At 37.2% G+C, this 25462-nt stretch overlaps 1 protein-coding gene across 4 annotated transcripts; it reads right to left on the reverse strand.

Moving 5' to 3' along the window:
• Positions 1-1527: 1527 nt before the first annotated feature.
• On the reverse strand, positions 1528-23762 carry NDUFAF6 (NADH:ubiquinone oxidoreductase complex assembly factor 6). Of its 4 annotated transcripts, XM_037503906.2 has the most exons (9): positions 23566-23762; positions 21066-21165; positions 17054-17176; positions 13095-13151; positions 11091-11193; positions 9981-10114; positions 9297-9398; positions 7874-7930; positions 1528-2008 (listed from the first exon to the last, which is right to left on the reverse strand). In XM_037503906.2, exons 1-9 carry the CDS (start codon positions 23760-23762, stop codon positions 1880-1882), a joined length of 1002 nt encoding a protein of 333 aa, XP_037359803.1. In that variant the 3' UTR covers positions 1528-1879. The 4 variants fall into 4 exon arrangements, with proteins under 4 accessions (XP_037359803.1, XP_037359812.1, XP_037359829.1 ...); XM_037503915.2 differs by lacking the exon at positions 23566-23762 and having other exon boundaries at positions 21062-21119; XM_037503932.2 differs by lacking the exons at positions 21066-21165; positions 23566-23762 and adding an exon at positions 18034-18104.
• Between the last annotated feature and the right edge of the window lie 1700 nt (positions 23763-25462).

Genomic DNA, 25462 nt, shown 5'->3' on the forward strand with positions numbered 1-25462 from the left:
TATTTTGAAATTATTTACTTTGTAGTAAATTGGTTGCTGAGCCAATAAAGAATAAGTAATTCAGGGCCTCCCCGATGGTGCAGCGGTTGAGCGCTGGGTTGCGGAAGCTGCCCGCAGCCTCTACAACGCCGGTTCGATCCCCAACTGCTCCCCGGCCACCGGAGGAGGGTCCCACATGGCGCGCAGACCTTTCCTGCTGCCCGCTGCTCCCCTCAGCAGTGTACTTCGGTCCTTCTGCCTGCTCTGCTCCCCGCTCGAGCTCTGGTGAATTCTCTCACCCTCCCCGCGCTTCTGACTGCACCCAGTGCTTGTATAAATAAATAAATTTAAAAAAAAATCTTTAAAAAAAATAAACACTCACACACACAAACATAAAAAAAAAAAAGAATAAGTAATTCAGCTGAGTGTTTAAACCTTTCTTTTTAAGACTCTTAGACAGGAACCAAGATACTCAGCAGCTGATTGCTGCCAAATTTAACCTGGGAAGATCCACAGACAAAGCTTACTAACAAAGACTGTCTCTAAAGAACTCTTCAACCCTAGATTCATTCAGAGTCCCAAGAGGAAATATGTCCCATTTCCTTGTACTTGCCTTTTTTACGTAAGGTAAAAGACTCTTGAAAGAGTCCCACAATTAAACTAAGAGGGTATGTTTTCAGCATCAGCATTCAACTAAGATTATACTATGTATACAGTTACATTGCACATTCACACAATTATACATTTATTAACCTCTACGTGCTGTAAATCAGAAGCCATTTAGATGCTAGGGGATCTCAAGATTTGAATAAACCAATGTTTGCTCTCAGGTTTGAGTTTTATTTGCAAAAATGTTATATTTTAAGTCATTACTAATCCAAATAAAGTAATTCACAGCTGAAGCCAAAAGGTGCTAAAATCAGAGGTAGGTGGGCAGGAGACAAGGCCATTGAAAAGGCAGGAAAACTGGCATAATCCTGGTCTTGGGAATCAGAGGCTCATTCACAATCCAGATCTGCCAATTACCAGCAATGCAAACAATTTTATTTTTTGCAATTAGTGTATCTTCTATAATGAAAATTTTTCATTGCCAATTTCTTTTTTTTTTTTTTTTTTTTATTACTTCACAGGGCTTTAAGGAAGACCAAATGAGAACACTGATGAAAGTATATGCTTATTGCTGTATGGCTCAACTAGTAGAGCAGTTTGAAAAAAATGTAGTATCCTCTTAATGAATGTTCAATACTAGTCACAATAATGCTGAATGACAGAAAGTGAAGCAGTGGGTTTAAAAAAAAGTAAAAGTTTTCAAATCAGCCAGACCTAAAGCCAAATTAGGGTTCCAGCTCTTGTCAGCCAGTTGTCTTACCATAAAGCTGTTGTATCATCATGGATAAATTTTTACAGGGTTGAGGAACTGAGGGATACAGAGCCTTCAATATAGTGACCAACACTCTTCAAATATTAAATTCACTCTCTGTGACCCCTAAATAAACATATTTTCCAGCCATACTGGACACCTGACTATTGGTTCAGCATGTAAGGCGCACTACCGGTGAGGAAGGAAGCATTCTCTCCTTGACCTGTGGTAGCTGAAGGATGGCCTGCAGCTCAAGCTTTGCTAAAACAATGTCCCTCCGGGGGCTCCACCTTCACTGGGACAGCACAGCAGACACAGTCGGGGCTAGTGGTGATAACGGCAGTGCTTGTGGTACAACGTGGACAATTTCTCCCCTCAGCAACTTCTCACCATTTCTGTAAGCTACTCACACCCATCCAATGAATTCCTTTTCTTCTTAAGTGAACTGAGGCCATTCCGTTGTTTGTAAAGAAGAACCTTAACTACTATACTTTAATAAAACTAACAAAAGTAAATTAGCATCAGTACCATAAAATAATTTTAATATCTTTTTCTCCATGACTGAATATACAAAGATAATGGAAGTAGTGTGTTCTTCTGCTGTAAAGATGGGTGGAAAACATCAAAATCCACTTGTTGAATTTTCTTTAAATAGTCCTCCAGAGCAATCTGGAAAAAGAGTATAGGGATCACCAGATCATAAAATGAGTAAGCTTTAAAAAGAAAATTATAAGTATTAAGACTATTTTAGCATCCCTGAGATGGTTTTCTAAATGAGAATTTTAAAAGGGAAAGAGAAAATAAAGATAACTTCTAAGAAGTTTCTATTAAACCAGTAAACAGTATCACAGAACTATTACTAGAAGTATCTAGCTTCTGACTGTAATTTGTAGTGTTCTGGTTAAAATGTAAAAGTTTAGGGCCTCCCTGGTGGCATAGGCGGTTGAGCGCAGTGCTGTGCAGCTGTCCGCAGCCTCTGCAGTGCCAGTTCAATCCTCGCCGGCCTCGGAGCAACCCACATAGCAATCAGACCTCTCCTGTCTGGCCTGCTGCTCCCCTCAGCAGTGTATTTCATCAGTCGGCCTGTTCTATTCCTCGCTCTGTCTCTGGTGAATCCTCTCACCCTCCCGCGCATCTGGCCTGTACCCCAGTTCTTATATAAATAAAAAATAAAATCTTTTAAAAAATAACAAAATAAAGTGCAAACGATTAGAGAAATTATAATTTGCAATGTTTTACTACTGGCCTCTATGGACAACAAAAGGATGTTTCAGTCAAGGAAAATGATACCCTCATCTCCTCCCACCTGCACTGTGCCACAAGAGGGAGCTCAAGTTATTTGTTTAAAAACATTATTTTGTGAACAGGGTTTCCTATTCTTGCAAGATGGTCATTTGCAACCAGGGAGAAGAACAGGTCTCCATAAAAGTCAGCCCATGCTTCCTCTAACATACAAAACCTGACAAAGTTTTATTGAAAGGGGAACAGCATGGAAAATACCCGCAATGGACAGCACGTTTTATTTCTGGGTTTCAGTTATTGTTAATTTATAATATGTTTAAGTAACTTTTTTAATAAACAGAAACCATTTAGTGGGCCTCCCCTGTTGGCGCTGCGGTGGAGCGCTGGGCTGTGAAGTTGCCCGCAGCCTCTGCAGCGCCGGTTAGATCCCCGGCTGCTCCCCGGCCACAGGAGGAGGGTCCCGCATGGCGCGCAGACCTCTCCTGCCGCCCGCTGCTCCCCTCAGCAGTGTACTTCGGTCCTTCTGCCTGCTCTGCTCCCCGCTCTGGCTCTGGTGAATTCTGTCACCCTCCCGCGCTTCTGACTGTACCCAGTGCTTGTATAAATAAATAAATCTTAAAAAAAAAAAAAAAGAAAGAAAGAAACCATTTAGTTTTGCACTACACGATTTTGAGGCCTCACTTCCTTCTCAGTCTACGCACACAGCACCCCCTAGAGTTCCACAGCACAATCCGTGTGATCCAACAGAGATTATACTTGTAGTCTTTAGCATGCAGATGACCAAAAAATAAAAACCCAAAGAGTAATGTATTTGCTCCCACAGTTTTTTATACACTTATAAATATAGCATACATACAAATTCAGTATCTACTCTTTAAAACCAATATATACAATAGGAAATGTCCCTGAGTGTGCTTATCTGCTTTATGTTATATTAGTAAAAACTGCAAACAGCCCAGAAGTTCATTGCCAAGAAAAACAAAATAATTTTTTCACACAGTGAAATATTGTACTGCAGTAAAATGAATGCACACTATATATAGCTGGATGGATTTAAGATAAAGCTTATAAAATGTATGTGTATAAAAGAGAGCAAGAGATCCTAGAAGATAAACAGAAAATGACCTGTTTTTTAAAGCTCAAAACCAAAACTAAGCAACATGCTTTTCAAAAAATATCAATGCCAGACGGAGAAGGGATTCTCCTCTTCCCAGGTGAGGAAACAGCATGTGAAAAATCAGATTCTTAAAAATACAAGGTCTTTGGAAAACTGGAAGCATTTTAATTATGCTAGAATATTATATATGTAAAGGAGAGAACTTTATGTCTTATGTAAAAGATCTAAATAAAGATATTTTTATCGAAGAGGCTGAAAAGAAAAAGATAAACTTTTGCAAGGTGAGACTTCAAGACATGCCTCCTGATAAATGCAATATGAAGTACAAATCATCACCTAAAATTGTCAAAAATGTGCTAACCTTGACCTAAGAAAACCAGCAGATACAATTCCAAATTCATAGTAAATATAAGGGATAGAAGGGGAAGTTAATCCCTAAGGAAGTAAACAAATTCATATAATAAGACATTTCACAAAACAACTGTTACGTTAATGCCATGTTAATGCAAGAAAACAATAAAAATTATTATAGATTTTAAAAAGACCAAGCACTACAGGTAGGTCTTAACCTCAATTTTGATTTGAACAAATCAACCATAAAAACACCTTTTGGGAACAATCAGGGAAATGTGAATATGGACTGGTTGTTAGATTATACTAAGGAAACATTTAGTTTTATTCTATGTGATTAGGTATTTATGATTAAAAAAGGGGGGGAAAGATGCTGAGAAAGAACAAAGCTGTGGACATCATACTCCTTGATTTCAAACTATATCACAAAGTTATAGTACTCTAACAGTATGATACTGTCACAAAAACAGACACATAGATCAATGGAAAAGAATATAGAACCCAGAAATAAACACATGTATATGGTCAATTAATTTATGACAAAAGAGTCCAAAAAAGATTGGTAAAAGGACAGTCTGTTCAGTAATATTGGGAAAACTGGCCACATACAAAAGAATGAAACTAGGCCACTCTTTTACACCATATACAAAAACTAACTCAAAAAAATTAAAGACTTGAATGTAAGACCCAAAACCATAAAATTCCTAGGGGAAAAAAAGGGTGGTAAGTTCCCTGACATAGATCTTTTTGATTATTTTGGATATTTTGGAGATCGTAACAAGTGAAACGACATCAAACTAGAAAACTTTTGCAAAGCAAAGGAAACCATTAACAAAATGAAAAGGTAACCTATGGGATAGGAGAAAATATATACAAATAGTATATCAGACAAGAGGTTAATATTTAAAATAGATGAAGAGGGCCTCCCCTGTGGCGCAGCGGTTGAGCGCTGGGTTGCGAAGCTGCCCGCGGCCTCTGCGGCGCCGGTTCGATCCCCGGCTGCTCCCCGGCCACCGGAGGAGGGTCCCACATGGCGCGCAGACCTCTCCTGCCGCCCGCTGCTCCCCTCAGCAGTGTACTTCAGTCCTTCTGCCTGCTCTGCTCCCTGCTCTGGCTCTGGTGGATTCTCTCACCCTCCCGCGCTTCTGACTATACCCAGTGCTTGTATAAATAAATAAAAAAAAAAAAATAAAAAAAAAAAAAAATAAAATAGATGAAGAATTAAAATGACTCAATAGCAAGAAAACAATTCAATTTTAAAATTGGGTAGAGAGCAACACACATTTTCCAAAAAAAGACATACAGATCACCTACAGGTACATGAAAACATAACTAATCATCAGGGGAATACAAATCAAAATACTCATTAGAAAGGCTAGTACCGAAAAGATAAGAAATAACAAGTATTAGAGAGGATGTTGAAAAAGGGAAATTAATATAAAGTTGCATGTCAATACATCTCAAAAAAATAATAATAAAAATAAAAATTTTAAAAAGATGTCCCTTTTTGGGAATATTTACTGTTTAGGGAAATAAGACACTTCAAAAAAACCTCAGGAAATCAATAAAAGGAACAAATTTAGCAACATATTAGAAACTTAAATCCCAAAGATGGTATTTGGCAGCTCATTATGGTATTAAATCTACTTTTCTGTAAGTTTAAAAATAATTTTCATACTAAAGTTAAATGTGTAATCCATCGATGATTCCACTATTTGAAAATTATTTCTTCTTTTATTTCAGATGTCACTTACATAAACTGAAAATAAACACATTTCGTGAATTTCAAAAAAAAATATATATATATATCAATGCCAGGATCCAATCTGATACATGTCATAATTGTTTTGGGAGGGGTCCAACACTGTTGTGTGTCCCCTCCCCCATCTACCTCTGCCCAATCCCCAAGTGATTCTAATGGACAGAGTTGAGAACAATCTTTTGCAGAGAAGTAAACAAAACAAAGTCTTTAACCTTCATGGAGCTTACTTAAATAAGTTGATTGTTTATCACTAAAAACCATTAAAACCAAATAACCAAATAAATAATCACTAAAAATGATGATATAAAATAATACATATTGACATAGAGATGTTTTATATCCCATGTATATAAAAAATAGATATCTAATTATATAAACATAAAAAGTCCAGACAAATAGACATTATCTCTGGAAAGGATAAAAGTATGAAAATATTCTAATTTCTTCTTTTGCATACTCATATTACATGAATGTTAAAAATATCAATTTACTACTTTTTTTTTTTTTAAATAGAGGCATGTTTTATTTATTTATTTGTTTGTTTGTTTTGTTTATACATGCACTGGGTACAGTCAGAAGCGCGGGAGGGTGAGAGAATTCACCAGAGCCAGAGCGGGGAGCAGAGCAGGCAGAAGGACCGAAGTACACTGCTGAGGGGAGCAGCGGGCGGCAGGAGAGGTCTGCGCGCCACGTGGGACCCTCCTCTGTTGGCTGGGGAGCAGCCGGGGATCAAACCGGCGCTGCAGAGGCCGCGGGCAGCTTCGCAACCCAGCGCTCAACCACTGCGCCACCGGGGAGGCCCAATTTACTACTTTTATAATAAGCAAACCCAGTAAAGAAACAAAATTATTTTGAACATTCAGATCTGAGACCTAGGATGGATGATATGAAAGCAGAAATAAATCTTCAAATTTATTTTAGAGAAAATGGTAGAAGATATTTGGGTATTATGTTTTCAAAGATCATAAATATTTGAATATTGGTATCTTATCTATAAAATGAAGTAAATCTCAACTAAGATGACTACGAAAAATGTATGAAATAAGTCAGGGCTTGTCCTATAATATGTGCTAAATAATTGGTAGTTATTCTCATTTTTTAAATATATTTTGCAACAATGGCTCCTGAACCAGTGGAACTTTTTAAGATCACAGATTCTTCTAGAAATTGCCCCCGACGCCCAATACTGCAAGTTTTATACAGTAAGAAGATCCCAGAATCTATATTTTCAAAAAGTCTTCCTGGTTTTTCAGATGCAGCCAGCCCAGCAGTGATCTGTGAACAACTATTGAGGAACCAGTGGTACAACATGGTCATTACAGAGAAAAAATGAATAGGAAAAACTAATATTCATATAACTAAAAACTATTTATATAGCTGTTAGTAGCCTAACACTCCTTTAGGGTAGCTTCTTTTGTGATTCCCATTTTACTTGTACATAAACTGAGGAACACAGTTGTCCCAAGCTCAGTAAGTGGCAGAGCCAACTGAAACTCCTGTAGTTTGACTACAGTCAACACGAAGGACAACTCAACTCACTGCCTGGGGGAAACACAGGGGTGATTATCTTCAAAAGCAGAATGCAATTAACAAGGCTCACCGTAAGGAAGGGAGACAAAAACAAAGACTCCAACTAAAGAACCGCACTGGGAACTTTATAAAACAGATCATACACATCTGCTTTATTAATTATACTGCCTTTGCCTTCTATGTTTTTTTTTTTTTTTTTTTTAATAGAGGCATGCTTTATTTATTTGTTTGCTGGTTTCTTTGTTTTGTTTTGTTTATACATGCACTGGGTATAGTCAGAAGCGCGGGAGGGCGAGAGAATTCACCAGAGCCAGAGCGGGGAGCAGAACAGACAGAAGGACCGAAGTACACTGCTGAGGGGAGCAGTGGGCGGCAGGAGAGGTCCGCGCGCCATGTGGGACCCTCCTCTGGTGGCCGGGGAGCAGCCGGGGATCGAACCGGCGCCGCAGAGGCCGCGCGCAGCTTCGCAACCCAGCGCTCAACCGCTGCGCCACCGGGGAGGCCCGTTTGCCTTCTATGTTAATCAACTCACCGTCTGAAGAAAAGCAGGAAATGCTTTCACGGGAACACTTTTGTGGAAGGATCTAGCCTAAAAAGGAAAACAAAAGGAAATTGGTTTGAAATATAAATATTTCTGGAAATAAATTCTCCCTCTGAAAGTGAATACAAAACAACTTTAGCAACTTAACATGAGTAGGGCCTCTCTCAAAAAAATAGTTCTCATCTCCTGGGATTAATTTCCTAAGCTTGCAGGCCTCAGTAAAAAGTGCTATATTAAGAATTCCATTCTTTTGTACAGGTTGACTTTGGTAGTTTTCAACTGCCTTATAACATCTTATGGTAACTTTGACCCTTTAGCTCTATAGCAAGGGGTAAATAAAGAAATACTTAAGTTAACAAACCCCAGCACCTCCCTAGTTTTGACCTCTAGCTCCTGCTTAGCTGAATATAAGATCCAAATTGCTCTTCCTTCCCGCCTTCCCTTTAATTCAGTTCATACAGCTAGCCAAAGTAATGTCCCAAAGTCATCATTTTTTTTTAATTTCTTTGACCCAATTCTGTGACAGATCAAGTCTCAATTATTCATCTTGGAATTCAAAGGCCTCTACATCTTGACTCTAACCCTGTCTCCCTAAGCTAACTTCCTACTACTCTGGGCTAAGAAACCCTAGTCCAGTCAGCCTGGTGCCCATCCTGTACTCATTAAGCCCAATTATGTCTGCCAACCGTCTACTAAAATTGCTCTCTTCCATCAAGATCATCCATGATATTGTAATCACCATACCCATCTTCTCTCTTCAATCTCTCTGTAATATGCAAGACTTTATAACATTTCCCTTTCCTGGAATTTTCTCCTCCCTGGGTTTCTAAGGCACTGATTCAATTCTACTTCTTTGATCTTTCTTTCTTTGTCTTTCTAATAAATGGACCCTTCTTCTACCTGAGAAATGGAAGTGGATGTCAAGGTTCTGCCCTTGTCTAGATGTAACCATAAACCATAAACTTCCTATGTGCTTAGATGCCAAATTTAGAAGACAACAACAACAAGCTACAAGGTAAAAGGTACAAATTATCGGACAGGTATACTGAAAACCCAATTTGGGTCTGCTAAGGATGCAAGGCCCTGGAAAAGATGGGAGAGGAATTAGCAGGGTAGAAAGATATGCTATCCCCTGAAGGGCAGGGAGATGATGAGTAGATGGAGCAGAGAGAGCCTAATTGAGAAAACTGAGGCTTGACTTACTCAGTAAAAGGTGTGTTCAACTGCTGAGAGGGAAATAGGGGAATTTTTAAAATGTGAGTAAGTTTACAATAGTCCCTGAGAGAGATCTATTGCAAATTCAATGACAGATGGAATAAAGACCACTAAGAGGGGATTACCATAACCATCCCTGGAGAATAGCCACATCTAGAAAGGCGTTTCATAAATGATTTAGCAAACAGAGGTGACTTACATGCTTTAGATGCAAGTGTGCCTGGCTGGCAATGTCATATACCACATCTCTCACATTTTTATCTTGGTTCTTCCGTAGAAAATCCTCTTGTGAAACACCATGCTGTGTGGGAAAATAAACATGATGTTAGGGAACTAAAAGCAGACTAAAACTAAGAAAACAGGTGGAAGAACAGTGTATACAGTATAATGCCTACTTTGTTTTTAAAAATGTGTGTGTGTCTATAAGAATATGCAACAAGGTATTAACAGTAGTTGTAGGTGGAACAAAAATATAGAAGAAAACATATATAAGAACTTTAAAAGAACAGACAACAATGGATCTCATTATTGAGAAAACAAAAGTTCTCATATAAACAATTTTTTTATGGATTAATTTCTCTTTTAAAGTAATGAAAAGGCTAAACTGAACACTAGAAATAATTACTGTAATTGCCTGGACAGGAGTAAGGCATCAACATTAAGTTATACCCAGTGAGGTTCTCTGAACCCTCTTATTTCATAGCTCCACCAGACATCTGAAATGCTAGCTGATAAAATTCTGACGTTATAACTCTGGAGTAAAAAAGCAATAAGCATTTGTTTCAAAGCAGTTACTTGACGAAACTAAACAAAAAACCAAGAGGTAGCTTCCCTTCCCATACTTCTGAGGTACATTATCAGAGGGTACAAATAAAAGCCATACCAGCATGCAAACATCCATAGGAAGGAACACTCTTCTTCTGCTACTATGATAGGGGGTTGCTCTCAAGCAAGTGACAATGCCTTGTGCTTTTCCAATGTGACTTGCAGCATGATCTGCATGGAGATCCTTTATACCTGGGATTTTAGAAATTAAACAATGCACAACAAATCAGTAAAAACAGCATGAGAAATCACCCACATACATAAAACTGGTTTTTATCCTATATGTTACATCTGAAAATCAGGATTTGTGAGAGCACACTGGGCCCTAAGACAAGCTGACCATTTACCACTAACAGGTTTCTGAACTTCAACTTTTAAATAAAAGAGTTTTTCCAAGACTCCAGCATACCAAGAACACATTTGGAATTTTAATCAGCTAATGTGGAAAAACATTACAAGTCTTCCATTTCTTCTCTTCGGTGCAATTTCCATATGACCTCATTTTAAGTATATGCTTAACAAACGTTCTGCTCTTTGCTCCCTTCTTTCATTGTGTTGGCAAACATGTCACTAAGTGTGCAGGCAGAACAAGCCTGGGAAATTCAACAAGGACTTGTATTTTTCTTTTAGGGTGACATAAAGATCTATGACCTTCTTCAAATGGCTGGTATTGTCATTGTCCCAAATAATTTCCTCATTACAATCTTATTACAATAAGACTTCACCAACTCAGAACAAAGTTAGAGAAGGAAAAGTATCATCTAAATTAGTTTGTTTTTTTAAAAAAATCTCCTAAAAACTTTTAGAGATGCACTTTGTTTTCTCCTACTTTTTTTTAACTTGGAAAAGTAAGGCCACAGGTCCTCCAAAATGTAGGAGACACTATTATAACAAAGTAAAATCACCTATAATTAATTACAGCATTCCCATGAGGTACCTAAACACTTTTATGAAAGCCTCAGCATTTTAATTAGTCTGCACTCCAAAGAAAGGTATACTTAATCCCCTTCTTGCTTTAAAAAATAAAGAAGAAAAACTGTTCTTTTACAGATGGTACAAAGAAAAGCTTCTGTGTTGAACTGGTTAGACTGTCAAATTATGAAAGTGTGAAGTATGAAAGGTATCATCTTTGAATGAGTGTGAAATTAAAAAAAAAACAAAAACTTACCCAATGTTTCTAGTGTTAAATAAAGAAGAGAGCTCTGTGTGTTTTCAGCATAATTTTCCAGTTCCTGAATATTACGATATGCTTTGTCATCCAAATTTTTTTCCTACAGTCAAGCGAAATTCCAATAAAGTTTGCTAAATTGTCAACATTTTATAAAGAGAAGGCACTGTTCTTTTTTATGTAAAGAACTGAATAATAAAGAATAAGAATATTTAGTAAATATAGTTAAGTACAGAAAAAATAAGGTTAAATTTAAATTAAAGTTTTATAGATTAATACTTATGAATCACCCCTTCAAAATAATACTGCAGGAATAATTTCAATGCACAACTTACCATCGACATGGGGTCAGCCTAATTTTAATTTCTTTAAATCTAAGGTATCATGAGAAACTTACTATACTGAGTTCTTATTTAAGCACTTTTGACATTATTTTCTTAATCTTAACAACCTTCCAAAAGATAATGAATTAATGCTTTTTTCATTTTGTGGATGAAAAAATAGTCACAATACATCAAGTTGGTCACACAGCTAATAAGTGATGAGGACAGGATTCAAACCCATACCTTTTGACTAAGCCTATGCTCTTAACAAGGAACAAAATGCCTAGAAAAAAGAAAGTAAAATGCCTCCTCTACGTAACCCCTAAAAAAAGAAACCATGCTCAACTAATTAACAGGGTGATTACCCAAACACACTATATCTGAGAAACAGAAAAATGTAAATCTTAGAGTAAAAACACCTAGCCACTATAAAAATTCTACTGCTGAGGTAGAATTATCTCCCACCTCTTACTCCTATTTTTAATCAGGAAAAATTGTTACCAGCAATCATCCTGGGGAAAATATGTGCAGGTCAATGAATTCATTTCCATATGAATTTAGGATCAGCCTATCTATTTCTGCAAAAAAGGCAGAATTTTTATAGGAACTGCATTACCTCTACAGGCCAATGTAGGGAGAATAATCTTAGCCCTTTACTTTTAAAAATACCTCTCAAAAAATGCCAAATATTATTTTCCATTAAACAAAAGCAACTCTGTTTTGAGTTCTCTAATTTTCTGAAAAATAGATACCTCAGTACTAATTGATTCTATAGAGGTCAACTGAAATATATTTTTTTTTTAATGTTGAATACATTATCTCTTTTGGCTTATATTATTAATACTAAAGTATGTGGCTATTGATAGCATATATCCAAATAAACTAAGTAAACTTAAAATTTCATGACAACAGCATGTGATAAATATCAGGTCAATGAGGACACTGAGCCAACAATAAATCAGAAAAATTACAAAAGTTGACCAGGTCATAGAGCAATTTGCAAGCTTGGCTGGAACTAGAACCCAGTTCTAAGAACTCAGTACAGGAACCATTAGACCTCTCTTTTCCCCTCTATTCAAAAGATACCAAGTATTAGGTGTATATAGTTATGTGTGTATATAGTTACATGTGTGTATATAATTATGTGTATTAAAGGATCATTCATAATTTTTAAGGTATGATTATTAAATTGTATTCTTATGTTTTTAAAAGTTTTTATCTATATATTTAAGACCAAATGACATCATGTCTGAAATTTGTTTTTAAGTAATTCAATGGGCGTTAGTGAAGGGAGTTGCTAGAATATAGATGAAATAAGACTGAACATGTGCTCATAACTATTAAAGCTGGATGACACATACATGAAAGTATATTATACTATTCTCTCTACTTTTGTGTAAGTCTGAAAATTTCCATTTAAAATGACACCAACATAGTAGAGTGTGGGTGTGCATATGCATGTCTCTGCCTGGGTGCCTGTCTTTGCCTGTCTGTCTCAAAGTGTTGGGGCAGGGAACTGAAATGGGTAGCATGCAGTAGTGGAGAATGGTTAAAACAGCACAGTTATCTAAAAATTCCTTCCTCCAACATATTAATACATGTATTAGAACATTTTCTCTCTAGAGAATTAGTTTAAAAATTGAAAAGGAGGAAAAAACTTAGTTTAGCAATTTCAGCTTACCCTTTCATCAATGATTTTCATAAGCCATCTTTTAGTCAGATTATGTCTTTTGACAGCCTAAAAAACAAGAGTGTTTTAAGTATTAGAAAGTACTAGAAATGACTTCTATGGGCCAGAATAAACAAACCAAATACAAAACCAGGTAAGGGAATATTTTAATAAATAACTCATCACCAGAGGTATGACTGTGTTCAAGAAATATCAGGGAAAAAGAAAATGCCCCCAGGAAACATTTCCAAGCAAAGATAATACATCCAAAACTTTTCCACTAACCTTCCTTTGTTCTTAAAACTACTCGTAATTTAACAATTCCACTTTCAAAAGAAAAACAAAACAAGAATTAAATACTGAGCTTCTGTTATGTAATGCACCCTGACTTCTTTGTTTACTTATTACATACCTACTTCTTTCCTCAGGATAAAGATTCTATTTAATGAAAATAACCAGTTCTCCAAAAAAGAAAAGAGTAAAACTCAATAATTATCTGCAGGGTAAATGTTATGTTAGCAAATAAGGATAGCCCAATAGGGAAGACCACCTAATACCCAGCTCCTGGTCTCTAATAACATTCTTCCAAAGGAAATGTATGAGTCTAGAGCTGAGGTAACAGATTCAAGATGACCACAGAAAATTTTATTGTGACAGAAAATAGAAAAATGCTTTAAAAATTTAGTGATGAATTATAAACTACTGAAAAATCCAGAATTCATTAATGTATACCAATAATTAATTTAAAAATATATAGATGCAAGAGAGTAAGCTCTTGCTTATAGCAGAATGCCATATGCCAACTGGTAAATGCGGACAGGGTGCTGCAGTTTGGAAATTATCATTTTGAAATCATACTAGTAAAGACTGAATCATACAATGAATGCTAAGTTTAGCAGGAAACTAATGAAGAGCAGGATATTTTCATAGTCAAAGTGGATTGGTTGCAACAGGAATTATAATGATACAATGGAAAAGCCAGGCAATAATTTTGATGAAAACATCATGAGAAAACATCAGGCAAACCCCAAATGAGAGATGTTCTACACACACACACACCCAAAAAAAATAAATAAAAATAAAAAAAGGAATGTTATATTTAAAAATCTCAGCACCATAGAAGACAAAAAGAAGCTATAGGTATGTTCCAGATTAAAGTAGGCTATGGAGACATAACAACTAAATACCTGACCCTAGACCAGATCTTATACTAGAGAAGAGAAATACTATAGTAAACATTATGGGTCAACTGTACAAAACTGGAATATAAACAGAAAATTACACAGAAGTATTATATTGTTAATTTACTAAAGTCACTAACTGCCCTGGTTATATAAGAGAATATCTCCACTCTTAGCAAATACGAAAATATTCAGGGAATAAAGGGCCATGATGTGTGTGTGTGTGTGTGTGTGCGCGCGCATGTGTGTAACTTACACCCAAACACTTCAGGAAAAAAATTGAGCATGAAAATACATATATACATGAGAGAACTCACACACACTTGTGAGTAAATATGCACAGATGATTAACAAATAGGATAAAATGTTAGCAGTAGGTGAATCTGGGTAGAATATAGAGATATTCTTTGTACTATTTTAAATTTTGAAAGTTTGAATTTATTTCCAAATAAGTTTTAGAAAAACTGTTTACTTGCTAAGTCAACACTAAATATATTTTTACAACAAATATGGCACTAAAACATTGTCTTAGGAATAGCCTATATTTCCCTTTTTTTAAAAGACTTATTTTTTATTTCTTTATGTATACAAGAACTGGAGTGCAGGCCAGTGGGGGGGTGAGAGGATTCACCAGAGACAGAGTGGGGAGAACAGACAGATCTACTGAAATACACTGTTGACAGAAGTAGCAGCAGGCGGGCCTCCCCGGTGGCGCAGCGGTTGAGCGCTGGGTTACGAAGCTGTGCTCAGCCTCTGCATCGCCGGTTCGATCCCCAGCTGCTCCCCGGCCACCTGAGGAGGGTCCCACTTGGCGCGCAGACCTCTCCTGCCGCCCGCTGCTCCCCTCAGCAGTGTACTTCAGTCCTTCTGTCTGCTCTGCTCCCCGCTCTGGCTCTGGTGAATTCTCTCACCCTCCCGCGCTTCTGACTGTACCCAGTGCTTGTATAAACAAAACAAACAAACAAAAAAAATTAAATAAATAAATAAAGCATGCCTCTAAAAATTAAAAAAAAAAAAAAAAAAGAAGTAGCAGCAGGCAAGACAGGAGAGGATCTTATGGCTGCAGTTCCTTGACCACAAAAAAACAATTTTTCAGTCTGATTCTGAAGAAAGTGAGCGATCAAGGTAAAAAATAAATATTTAAAGAAGACAAAAACCCACCGAATAAAGTATCAACAACTTTGGAAACGGAAACCAAATAGAATGAAAACCTTGGCTATAAATATATATACAAACTGCAACTAATATTAATACACAGAGAAATGGAGAAGCCCATATGGAATGTATAAGAAATTACTGACATTTAGCTATTTTGTACCCTAAAAACACCAATGAAATAGCAGCACAAAAGGACTCTAAGGACAAAATATTGTCACTGCTTCCCTATTTAATCTTCTAAAGAACCCGACACTCTTCAAAGAACCAATGTAAAGTTTTACTGGACAGTGGTACAATAAGCATATGCTTCAACAGAACCATAAGGGACAGAGAAAACACAATGTGGACAACTGCTCTGAATGCTACCGGCTTCTTTCAAATATACATATTAACCTTCACCACTGGTCTTAGTAGAAAGCTGGCCTACATGAACCATCAAAATTTAAGCAGCTGTGAAAACTGGACAAATTGGTTCACATATAAACATTGCATAATTTAGGTATGTCTTCTGGTTTTTTCAAGAGGAGCCAAAATAAGATAAATTTTTTCAAGAAATCTGATCTTCCATGGTATATCCTAACCTTCCATGAACCTTCCATAACCTTCCATGGAAGTCTTAGGATAAGCATCCCCTGCAGTCAGGTTGCTGTGTAAAATATTAGAATCTCTGGCTTTTAGAGAAACTTTTCTCTAAATTGAGTCACCAGATTAAGGTTCTTGAAGTGGTATGAAAAGATGTAAACAACCACCTATTACTCACAATTTCCTATCTACTTTTTCTTCTGGATCCCTGGCTTGGTGGGGGTGGGAAGTTGGGAGGATGGGGAGCTGGCTTTCATCCTTATTGAGATTCTGTGCAGTCACTCTGGGGCCCAGAAATGTGGCCTGCCTCTGCTGGTGTGCAGACCTGAGAAGAGGTGTACCACTGTCAGGTCTCTCGGTGGCTCCTGTTATAGAATCTGTCTTTTGGCACTCATCATTTTACAACGGGAACACAGGTCAGTGACAAAAGGCACCTAATTTCCTCCCTTTATTTTTTAACATACTTCTAAACTGAGCATGGTTCTTTATGAATGAAGGATCTATATAGCTGCTTTAATGTAAAATTATTTATTACATACATTTAGCTATACAAATAATACTATAGCCCAAAAGCTTTGATTCTTTAATATCTAAAATTTATCAATGAAACAGCAATTCTTTCAAAATAGATAAGATAATTTTGGATATGGCTGAACAATGGTGAGAGCAAATCTTCCTTCAAGAAAGATCCACTCAGGTCTTTCTACAGCCTGGAGTGTGGACTAAAGCACTGGAAAGGAGAGAACAGGAAATTGACCTGCATTGCTTCAAAATTCACAGGTTTAAATTTTACAACCAATATGAGGAAGGTGAGTAATTCACAATACAAAGAGACCAGAATCCTCCTTTTTCCTTTAGTAAAAAATACACCAAAGATCAGTGCAAATTATTAGATGATTTTAAATTCCTTAGTCAAAACTAACATGGAGTTGAACATTACATGTGCCTAAGAACAGATCCAGGCCACATTCCCCATTGCCACTATCCAAATTATATGCATCAAAAAATAGGCTCAAATAACATTTACAAAGTAAAAGCAATTTTCTTTACCTTCCATAATTCAATGGCTACAGGCTGATGTGGTGGATTGTCACAGTATATATCATCCACAGTTTTCTTCCAAAATTGCATTCGCATCAATCCAATTGTTTTCTCAGAGATTGAGTCCTTAATCTATAAATAGGATTTAAAAATTATAACCAATATACTATTTTCAGTCTTGAAAATTGATATTTGTGACTGTATAATCACATAACCAGCCAAAAAACAAGTTTAATTCTACATATGTGGTTTAACTTTTCAGTTAAATTGTTGTCACTATTACTTTCAGTTAAACTGTTGTCACTATTAGTTTCCTAAATAAGAGCTGCAAATTACTTGGTGCTTATTTAAAAATATTTTCTAAGTCTGTATTCAACAACAGGAGATTTCTCAAGATAGAAAACAAAGAGAGGGAGAGGGAACAGTTAGATTTTAAAAAATTAAGAGGATGATGGTATTAAGAAATTATTGTTAAATTCTTAATGAATGGTAATGATGTTGTAGGGTTTTCTTTAAGTGAGTTATCTTTTAGAGATACATACTGAAATATAGATGGAAAATTTATCTGAGACTTACTTCAAAGTAATCTAGAGGTGGAAACGGTGAGGGCTGAACAAAAATTAAAACACAAGATTGACATTAAGTTAGTAATGGCTAGAGCTGGGTGATGGGCATCTAGCAGGTCATTATACTACTCTCTAATTCTTTGAAATGTTCCATGATAAAAAGGTTTTAAAAAATAAGTAAAAGAGAAGAAAAACCACCCTCATTAGGTTATTGATAGTAAAAATACTTTCAAGCCTGAAGATAAGGAAATAAAACCAGGGAAGGAAAATGTTTACAAGTGCTAGGCTCTGTGTTAGGGACTGCTCCAGAGATTATGTGGTCATAATCCCCGTAACAAATGCACCAGGTCATCACCAATACAGCCAAATATGCAAAATACAGTTCAAAAAGGTGGTTGTTTATCCCAAGCTCTACATACTCACAGCTCTTAGAAGTAGAAGGATGAGCAAAAGTATAATGTTGAGGATGACTACATAGAAGTAGATGAGGGAATCTGTGGTTGATAGAAAATTCTACATCATAACTATGGTGGTGAATATATGATTGCATTTTTCAAAACCTATAGAACTATATACCACAGAAAGTGGATTTTACTGTATGTACATCTAAAAACTCATTCATTCACCCACTAAATGATTTTTGAAGAGATTATTAGACTGTGTCCTTCATTCGCTAGTATTAAGAATAGCCTTGGGGGCTTCCCCGGTGGCGCAGCGGTTGAGCGCTGGGTTGCGAAGCTGCCCGCAGCCTCTGCAGCGCCGGCTCGATCCCCGGCTGCTCCCCGGCCACCGGGGGAGGGTCCCGCATGGCACGCAGACCTCTCCTGCCGCCCGCTGCTCCCCTCAGCAGTGTACTTCGGTCCTTCTGCCTGCTCTGCTCCCCGCTCTGGCTCTGGTGAATTCTCTCACCCTCCCGCGCTTCTGACTGTACCCAGTGCATGTATAAACAAACAAACAAACAAATAAATAAATAAATAAAACATGCCTCTATTTAAAAAAAAAAAAAAAAAAGAATAGCCTTGGTAAGTTCAGACAAGAATCGGCAATGCATGTTAAATCTAGGAGGTAAATTTGATGAAGATCATGGTTTTAAAATGTTTCCTCATAGATTGCTTATTACAGCAAGGGAAAAAATATTTCCACCTTGACTGGTAACCAAAATTATTACTAATAAGAGACAAAGGAGTTCCCAAAAAGGAAATATATTACTAAGATACTATTAGGTTAGGAAGGCAGAATATAACATGACTAAAAATAAAACAAACACCAAATGAAAAATTTTTTGAAAGAATAGTATTGTTTTAAACACGTCTATGTCATAAAAGACAAAGAAAGGCTGTCAATATTCTGGATTAAAAGAAGCTAAAGAGATATGAAAACTAAATCCAATACCTGATCCTAGATTGGACCCTGTACAAAAAGGAAAAATGCCATAAAGGACATCACTGGGTTATTTATAAAAACTTGAAACCTGAAAGCAGATCATAAAAATACTATATCAATGTTAAATTTCCTAAAACTGAACTGTACTGTGGTTATGTAACAGAATATTCTTATTCTTATGAAATACCACCTCAAGTTTGTAAGGATAAGGGCCATGATGTAGTCACATTACTCTAAAACTCTTTATATAGCAGCAAAAGTAGTCCTTTTAAAATATGACAAAGAGATGATGTCCTTCTCTGCTTTGAATTCTCCATGGTTTCCCCGCTGAGTAAAAGCTGAGGTGGTTGTGTTAATCTCTAAGGCCTTCCTTTCTGGTGCAGATACCTCCAACCTAATCTCCTCCCAAGCACTTGCTCCCTCTTCTACTGTACCATACTGGTCTTCCTTTTCTTTGATATATGGCACACTTGTGCCTCTTCACCTCTACATTTCAGTCTCTTGCCTCCTTCAAATATTGACTCAAAAACCACTGCTCAATAAGAATTTTCAACATCCTACATAAAATAGGAACAGCATGTTGCTTTCTCTATCCCCCTTAATTTTTCTCCACAGCACTTGTTTGTTGCCTGCGTACAGGGCCTCGGTATGTTTTATTCAATATTACATCCCCAGGATCTGAAACAGTGCCTAACATATTTTAGAAAAGCAATAGTTGCTGAGTGAATGAGCAAACAAGACTATGTGTAGAGTAGCAGCAAAACACTCTTTAAAAAGTGATGGAGACAACGAAATAAGCCAGAATGAAAAAGAAAAATACCGGATGGTCTCACTCATAGCAGGAATTTAGAAAACCTAAATAAGGGACCAGGAAAAAGACTAATTATAATAAAGTAAAAATCAAAATCAACAAGCAACTATAAACCAGAGACACACACTACAAGGGGGAAGAGGGAGTAGGATCAAAACAAGGGGGGTGGGAATTGGGGAATTGTATGGGGACTATAACATTATAATTTTAATTTCAGAATCACTTTGGTTTTAGTAAGAATGCCAAAATGAAAAATGATGTAAAAATATATAAAAGAAAAAAAGAAAAAAGGTGATGGAGAATTTGGGGGAGCAGGGGAGCTAGGGGTCACAGTATTTATTAAAAGTGGAATTTTTATCATTTTAAAATTATAATGGCGGCTCACAATGAGGATTCTATTGCTAAACAGTGAAAAGTTTGAGATGTTGATGTATATATAGTTTATACTTGAAAAAGGATAACATGAAAAAGTATGTACTCCTGACTCCTAGAAATACCCCAAGGAAAAATAACCAGAGCCTAATAGACTCTCAGCAGATTCAGTCTCCAACCTCAGTAGTGCCTCTGTTCTATACTCACTTTCTTTATTCATTCCTAGTTCACTTCTTGTTAGCAGAGAAGCTGTGCCAAAACTTGCCTCTCTCTTCAAGACTACAAACCTTCCCATGCCCCCTTATTCACAGTAACTGCCTAATTTACTGAGATCAAGGCCATTCTACTTCAATTCCCTTGATTCTAGTCTCCATTTCAATTTATGCTGCATCAACACGTTTTTCTCTAATACAAAAAAGTATAGTAGCTTCTTCCTTTGTAATTCTTTAAACAAAAGTAAGTATAATCTAAGGTCTGCATTTGCTGTAATTGCTTCTGTTCTCCATTTCACCTTACAACTAAAGCCTCGACTTAAAAAGTACTTTCAAAAATTGTTATATACATGCAAATTATGTACCTCTTAGAAAGGATAGCAGTAGTACTCTTATTAACCTATTCAATTAACAGGCAAATGTACAATGTTAGCTGAATAATTTAATAATATACTTAGAAAAAGAAATGTAAAAGTCCAGAATGGTATTTCCAGAAACATTAATTTCATTAGCTAGTTTCATATTTGGAATTGGCTAAACAGCAGGAGAAAGACATCATGAGCAGAGACCTTAAACATATCTAACATAAATTACAACAAATTTTCTTTGTTGTTCAGCATTAAACACACTATAGTGCCACTTTTGCAAATAATTTGTAAAGGTATTTTAATACCAGCCTGAGCCAGTTCCACATTGAAGGCCCTCAATGCAAAAGCAGAGCTCCTGGATTTTGCAGGCAGCAGCAGGGAGCATAAATAGCCTTCATAATCTCGTTTCCTATATTAAAAAAAAAAAATAGCAAAAGAGAGTTACTTTTTACTTTCAAAACTGTACATAAACAAAAAAATACTGACCAAAATTACTGAAAAGAAGCTTTATTTCAAAATAGGCCTGACATCTGCTATATTTTATACTTGTTTTCTACCATTACAAAAAATGTATCTGCTCCCAATCCCAGACCAGTTTAAAAAAAAGGAACAGCCAATCTTTATTCATTCATTTTGAATTATATAATAACACTTATAATTTTAATTTCAGAATCCCTTTGGTTTTAGTAAGAATGCAAATGAGCTACAGAAATAGATATCAAATTACTAATTGTTCCAGTATGGTATAAACAAATGTTTTAAAAATATATAAATACATAGAATATAGAGCTAAGACAAAAATAGATCTTGCACAAGAAACACATCCAAAATAACCCTACAAATAATTTCAGCAGCCAAATCTAACAAAGATTAATGGACAGTTAGAAACTAGAAATTCTAACTTCCTTATAAGTATTATTTCTTTAAGACTACTTACTGAGCATTTGTTATGTGCCAGCATTTTCACATACATCATCCCATTTAATCCTTACAAAGAAGGTATAAAGGTAGAAATTCACAAAAGAAAAAATAGCTGCATCTTAACTTTAACCATCCCGAGTGACAGAGACAGAATTAATAAACTCAGATTAAGTCTGCCTGCAAATCCAGGCTCTTAAATCACTAGAGTCAACAGCCTTCATTCCACACTAATACTATCATGGATAGATTGGTAGTATTACCAATTCCAAATCTGACCATTTGGAAATATATAAAGAAAAGGGGTCATGTAATACTCACAGACTATTATTGAAAGAATACATAAGAATTTAACAAGAATGATCATTCACCTCTGGATAGAAAAATTAGGACACTAATGCTATCAAAGAAGTGCACTGGACATAAGTGGTATGCATTTTGGTAACCTGAACTTTTAAATATTAAAAATGACAACTTTAAACAGTATTCCTAAATAAATAAATAAATAAATAAATAAAAACACAGTATTCCTCACTTTTGTTTTCCATAATTTCAGTTTGCTACATGGCCAACGCAACACATACAACATGTTGAGATACCACATTCACAAAATTTTTATTAGCATGTATCATTATAATCATTATTATTAGTTATTACTATGAATCTTACAGTGTCTAAATTATAAATTAAACTTTATCACAGGTATGTATATATAGGAAGAAATAGTATATATAGAGTTCTGTACAATCTAAGGCTTCAAGACCTCCACTGGGGAGCTTGCAACATATCCCCATCACCCCCATAAAGGGGAACTACTATATATATATATAAATAAATTTATTTATTTTAGCAGTCTTGGCTTTTATAATTCTTAATGTACTGATTTACTCTACTGCTATCTTGTTTCTCCTGTAAGTTATAACCAAATAATTATGGGGGGGATCAAAAAGGTAATTTAGAACAAATCACTGAAATGTATGGGAATTTTGCTGCGATGTAGTACATGTGCTAAAATAGAATTTTAAAAAGTTGGATTTACTACCCCAATGTAATTTATTTTTAGTACTTCTCATAAATCCTTAAGAAATGTCTCTATGCAACCATTATAAATCAGAAGGCCAGGGAAGGGCAAAGCCAGAGGTCCCTGCAGTCAAACCTGGATTTCAAGGCAGGACCCTACCCAGAGTTGCATGGTGACCTAATTTATCCAACTAGACTTCGCAAATGATTACAGCGACTACTATGTGCCAGCCCTTTCTGAGTTTAACAGGGTGAACAAAAGTGTTGTCAAACCCCTAACCTAATCAGACACCTCGGGTAGATTCCCAGATGTCTCTAAACCTCCATTTCCTCGTATATTATATAATAATATTGGCTTATATAGTACTCATTGTGCCCTTGCTATGGGCCACACATCGTTCTAAATGCTTTAATCCTCATAACCTTAAGTGATAGGTCTATCACATTTGGCTATCACAACTTGTAACGAAGATGAGTAAATTACTTGTAAACTATTTTGCATAGTGCCTGACACAGAGGAAGAACTCAAAGTTTGCAACTGTTAGAATTAAAATGAATTACTACTAGTCTTGCACATTTTAAAAAGCCTTGCAAGCAAAAATGTTTAATTAGTGAAAAAATAAGGTTCAGGTTCGGGCAAGGCGACAGCCTTCGTCTTCGACAGGCAGACGAAGGAATTTTGCAACCACTCTGTGACCAGTGAGAAAGTTCCTGTTGCCTCACTTTACCCACATACTCGCACCCGGAGTCAACCCAAGGGCAAGACAGATGGACGCGAGGAAGGCGCTGCGCCCGCCTGCGCCCGCCCAGTCCCGCCGCGCCCGCCCGGACCCTTGGGCTGCTCCTCCATCTCCCGCCTGGGCTCGCTCACCGCAGCAAATCCAGGCAGTAGAGGTCAGTGCCCAAGGCGCCCGATCCACCCGTCGCGGCCACGCAAAGCCCCGATCCTGGGGGCACCGGGAGCCGCCGCGCGCGCGCCCACAAGCCCCGGGGCGGCCGGCGGCGGCACAGACCGTGGAAGCCAAACCGCGCAGAACCCCATGCCGAACCCAGAATGGAGGCCGCCATGACAGGACGCCGCGCACCCTTCGACCCCGCGCCGTCAGCGCGAGGCCACGCCCCCACGTCCCCCGCGGGGCCTGCCACCGCCTCTTAGCGGCGGGAAGGCGGCCTCGGGAAGGCGGCCTCGGGACGGCGCTCGGAGAAGAGCCAGGGGTCGCTGTGGGTCTCTGCAAATGGGCCGCCGTCGCGCTCTGTGCCTGGGGGGGCCAGGAAAGCCCCGCCTCAATCCGGCCGATCCCGCCCGGGCTCTTCCCGCCCTTCCAAGTCCTCCAGAAATTGAATTTATCAAGGTAGGAGGATGGAGTTTGACAGTTTACTGGCATGATTTATAAATTTTATTTATGTCTTCGCATAGTATGTGAGTCTCCTGCCCTCAGGCCCTCAAATATTAGAATTGGGTTAACTCGGTATCACCTCACCTGGTCCAAGCCAGCTGCTGCCTACATCTGGATCTCAGTGATCTCAGCTCCTGCCTCCAGATCTGCCCATATTGTTCACACTGCAGCCAGACTATTCTTTCTATAATGTAAGACACTTCCCTGCTTGATAGTTTTTACTGCGCTTTGATAAAGTCTTGCCATGAAATGACCTCTGTTTACATTTCATCCTCGACCCTGGCCATTTGTGCTTGTAACTCCAATTTAATGTGTCTCTTTAAACCCAAAGGAGAATGCGCCTTTGTCTGGCCCAGAAAACTATCCAATCACCCTGCTTTAGGTTCTACTTCCTGAGACTGCTTCTATTCTCCTTATGCAGCAGAATGTACTCTCTTCCCTCTGAGCTTCTGTCCCTTAGTTTTGACAAACAAGCCCTAGGGTTTTCAATACCACAGTTAAAACTTGGGGGGGTGGGGGGTATCATTCATTAACATCTCCAGTTCTCATCTCCTGCGCTACTAGGCTTTTTCATTTGCATATCTTACCATTACTTCAAAATCCGTATGTCAAAAATCCCAATCATATTAACTTCTCTTCTTAGTCTCTTTAGTTATCCCAACAGTGTCCCCCTTCTTACAGACAACCAGGGGAAACACTTTGGCATCATCTTTACCTCTTCCCTCCTTTATATCTAATGTAATCTAACTGATCAGGTCCTATCAATTCTTTTTCCTTCACATTTTCTCATTCGCAACATAGATCTTGTAAAACTACCTAGATTCATATCCTGACTCTACTGCCTATTATCTTTGGGACCTTACATGACAGCCTCCCCTTTTTTCATGCCTCAGATTCTTCACCTGTAAATGGAAATAATAGATTCTATCTTACAATTTTCTTATAAGATTAAATGAGTTAATACATTTAAGATACCCAGGGCAGTGCCTGACCAATAAATAGCATTCAAGCCAAGTCAACTACGTAGGGAAAACATTAAGAAAGATGTTTAAAAAGCACCAAAATGACCGCTGTGAGTCTCCATTGAAAGCTAGACATTGTCCAACTTTTTTCCAAGTTATCTGATTCAGTGAGACCTTTGTGCCTTTCTTTGCCTATGAGCTAGTTTATCAATACAATTTTGTAAGTTACAGAATAGTCACAATGCAAATTATTCTTATCCATTAATATGCAAATTATGTCCATTGGCGATTCAGTTGATATTTTGTTCTGTAAAAATTGACCAGTTTTGCCAGTTTGATATCTTTCATATTTGTTAAGCAGATTTACTTAATCATTCCTGGCTGCCTTAGAATATTTATGTGAATATTT

Source organism: Talpa occidentalis, unplaced genomic scaffold (assembly GCF_014898055.3).
Source record: "Talpa occidentalis isolate TD23 unplaced genomic scaffold, MPIMG_talOcc4v2.1, whole genome shotgun sequence".
Classification (NCBI taxonomy): Eukaryota; Metazoa; Chordata; class Mammalia; order Eulipotyphla; family Talpidae; genus Talpa; species Talpa occidentalis.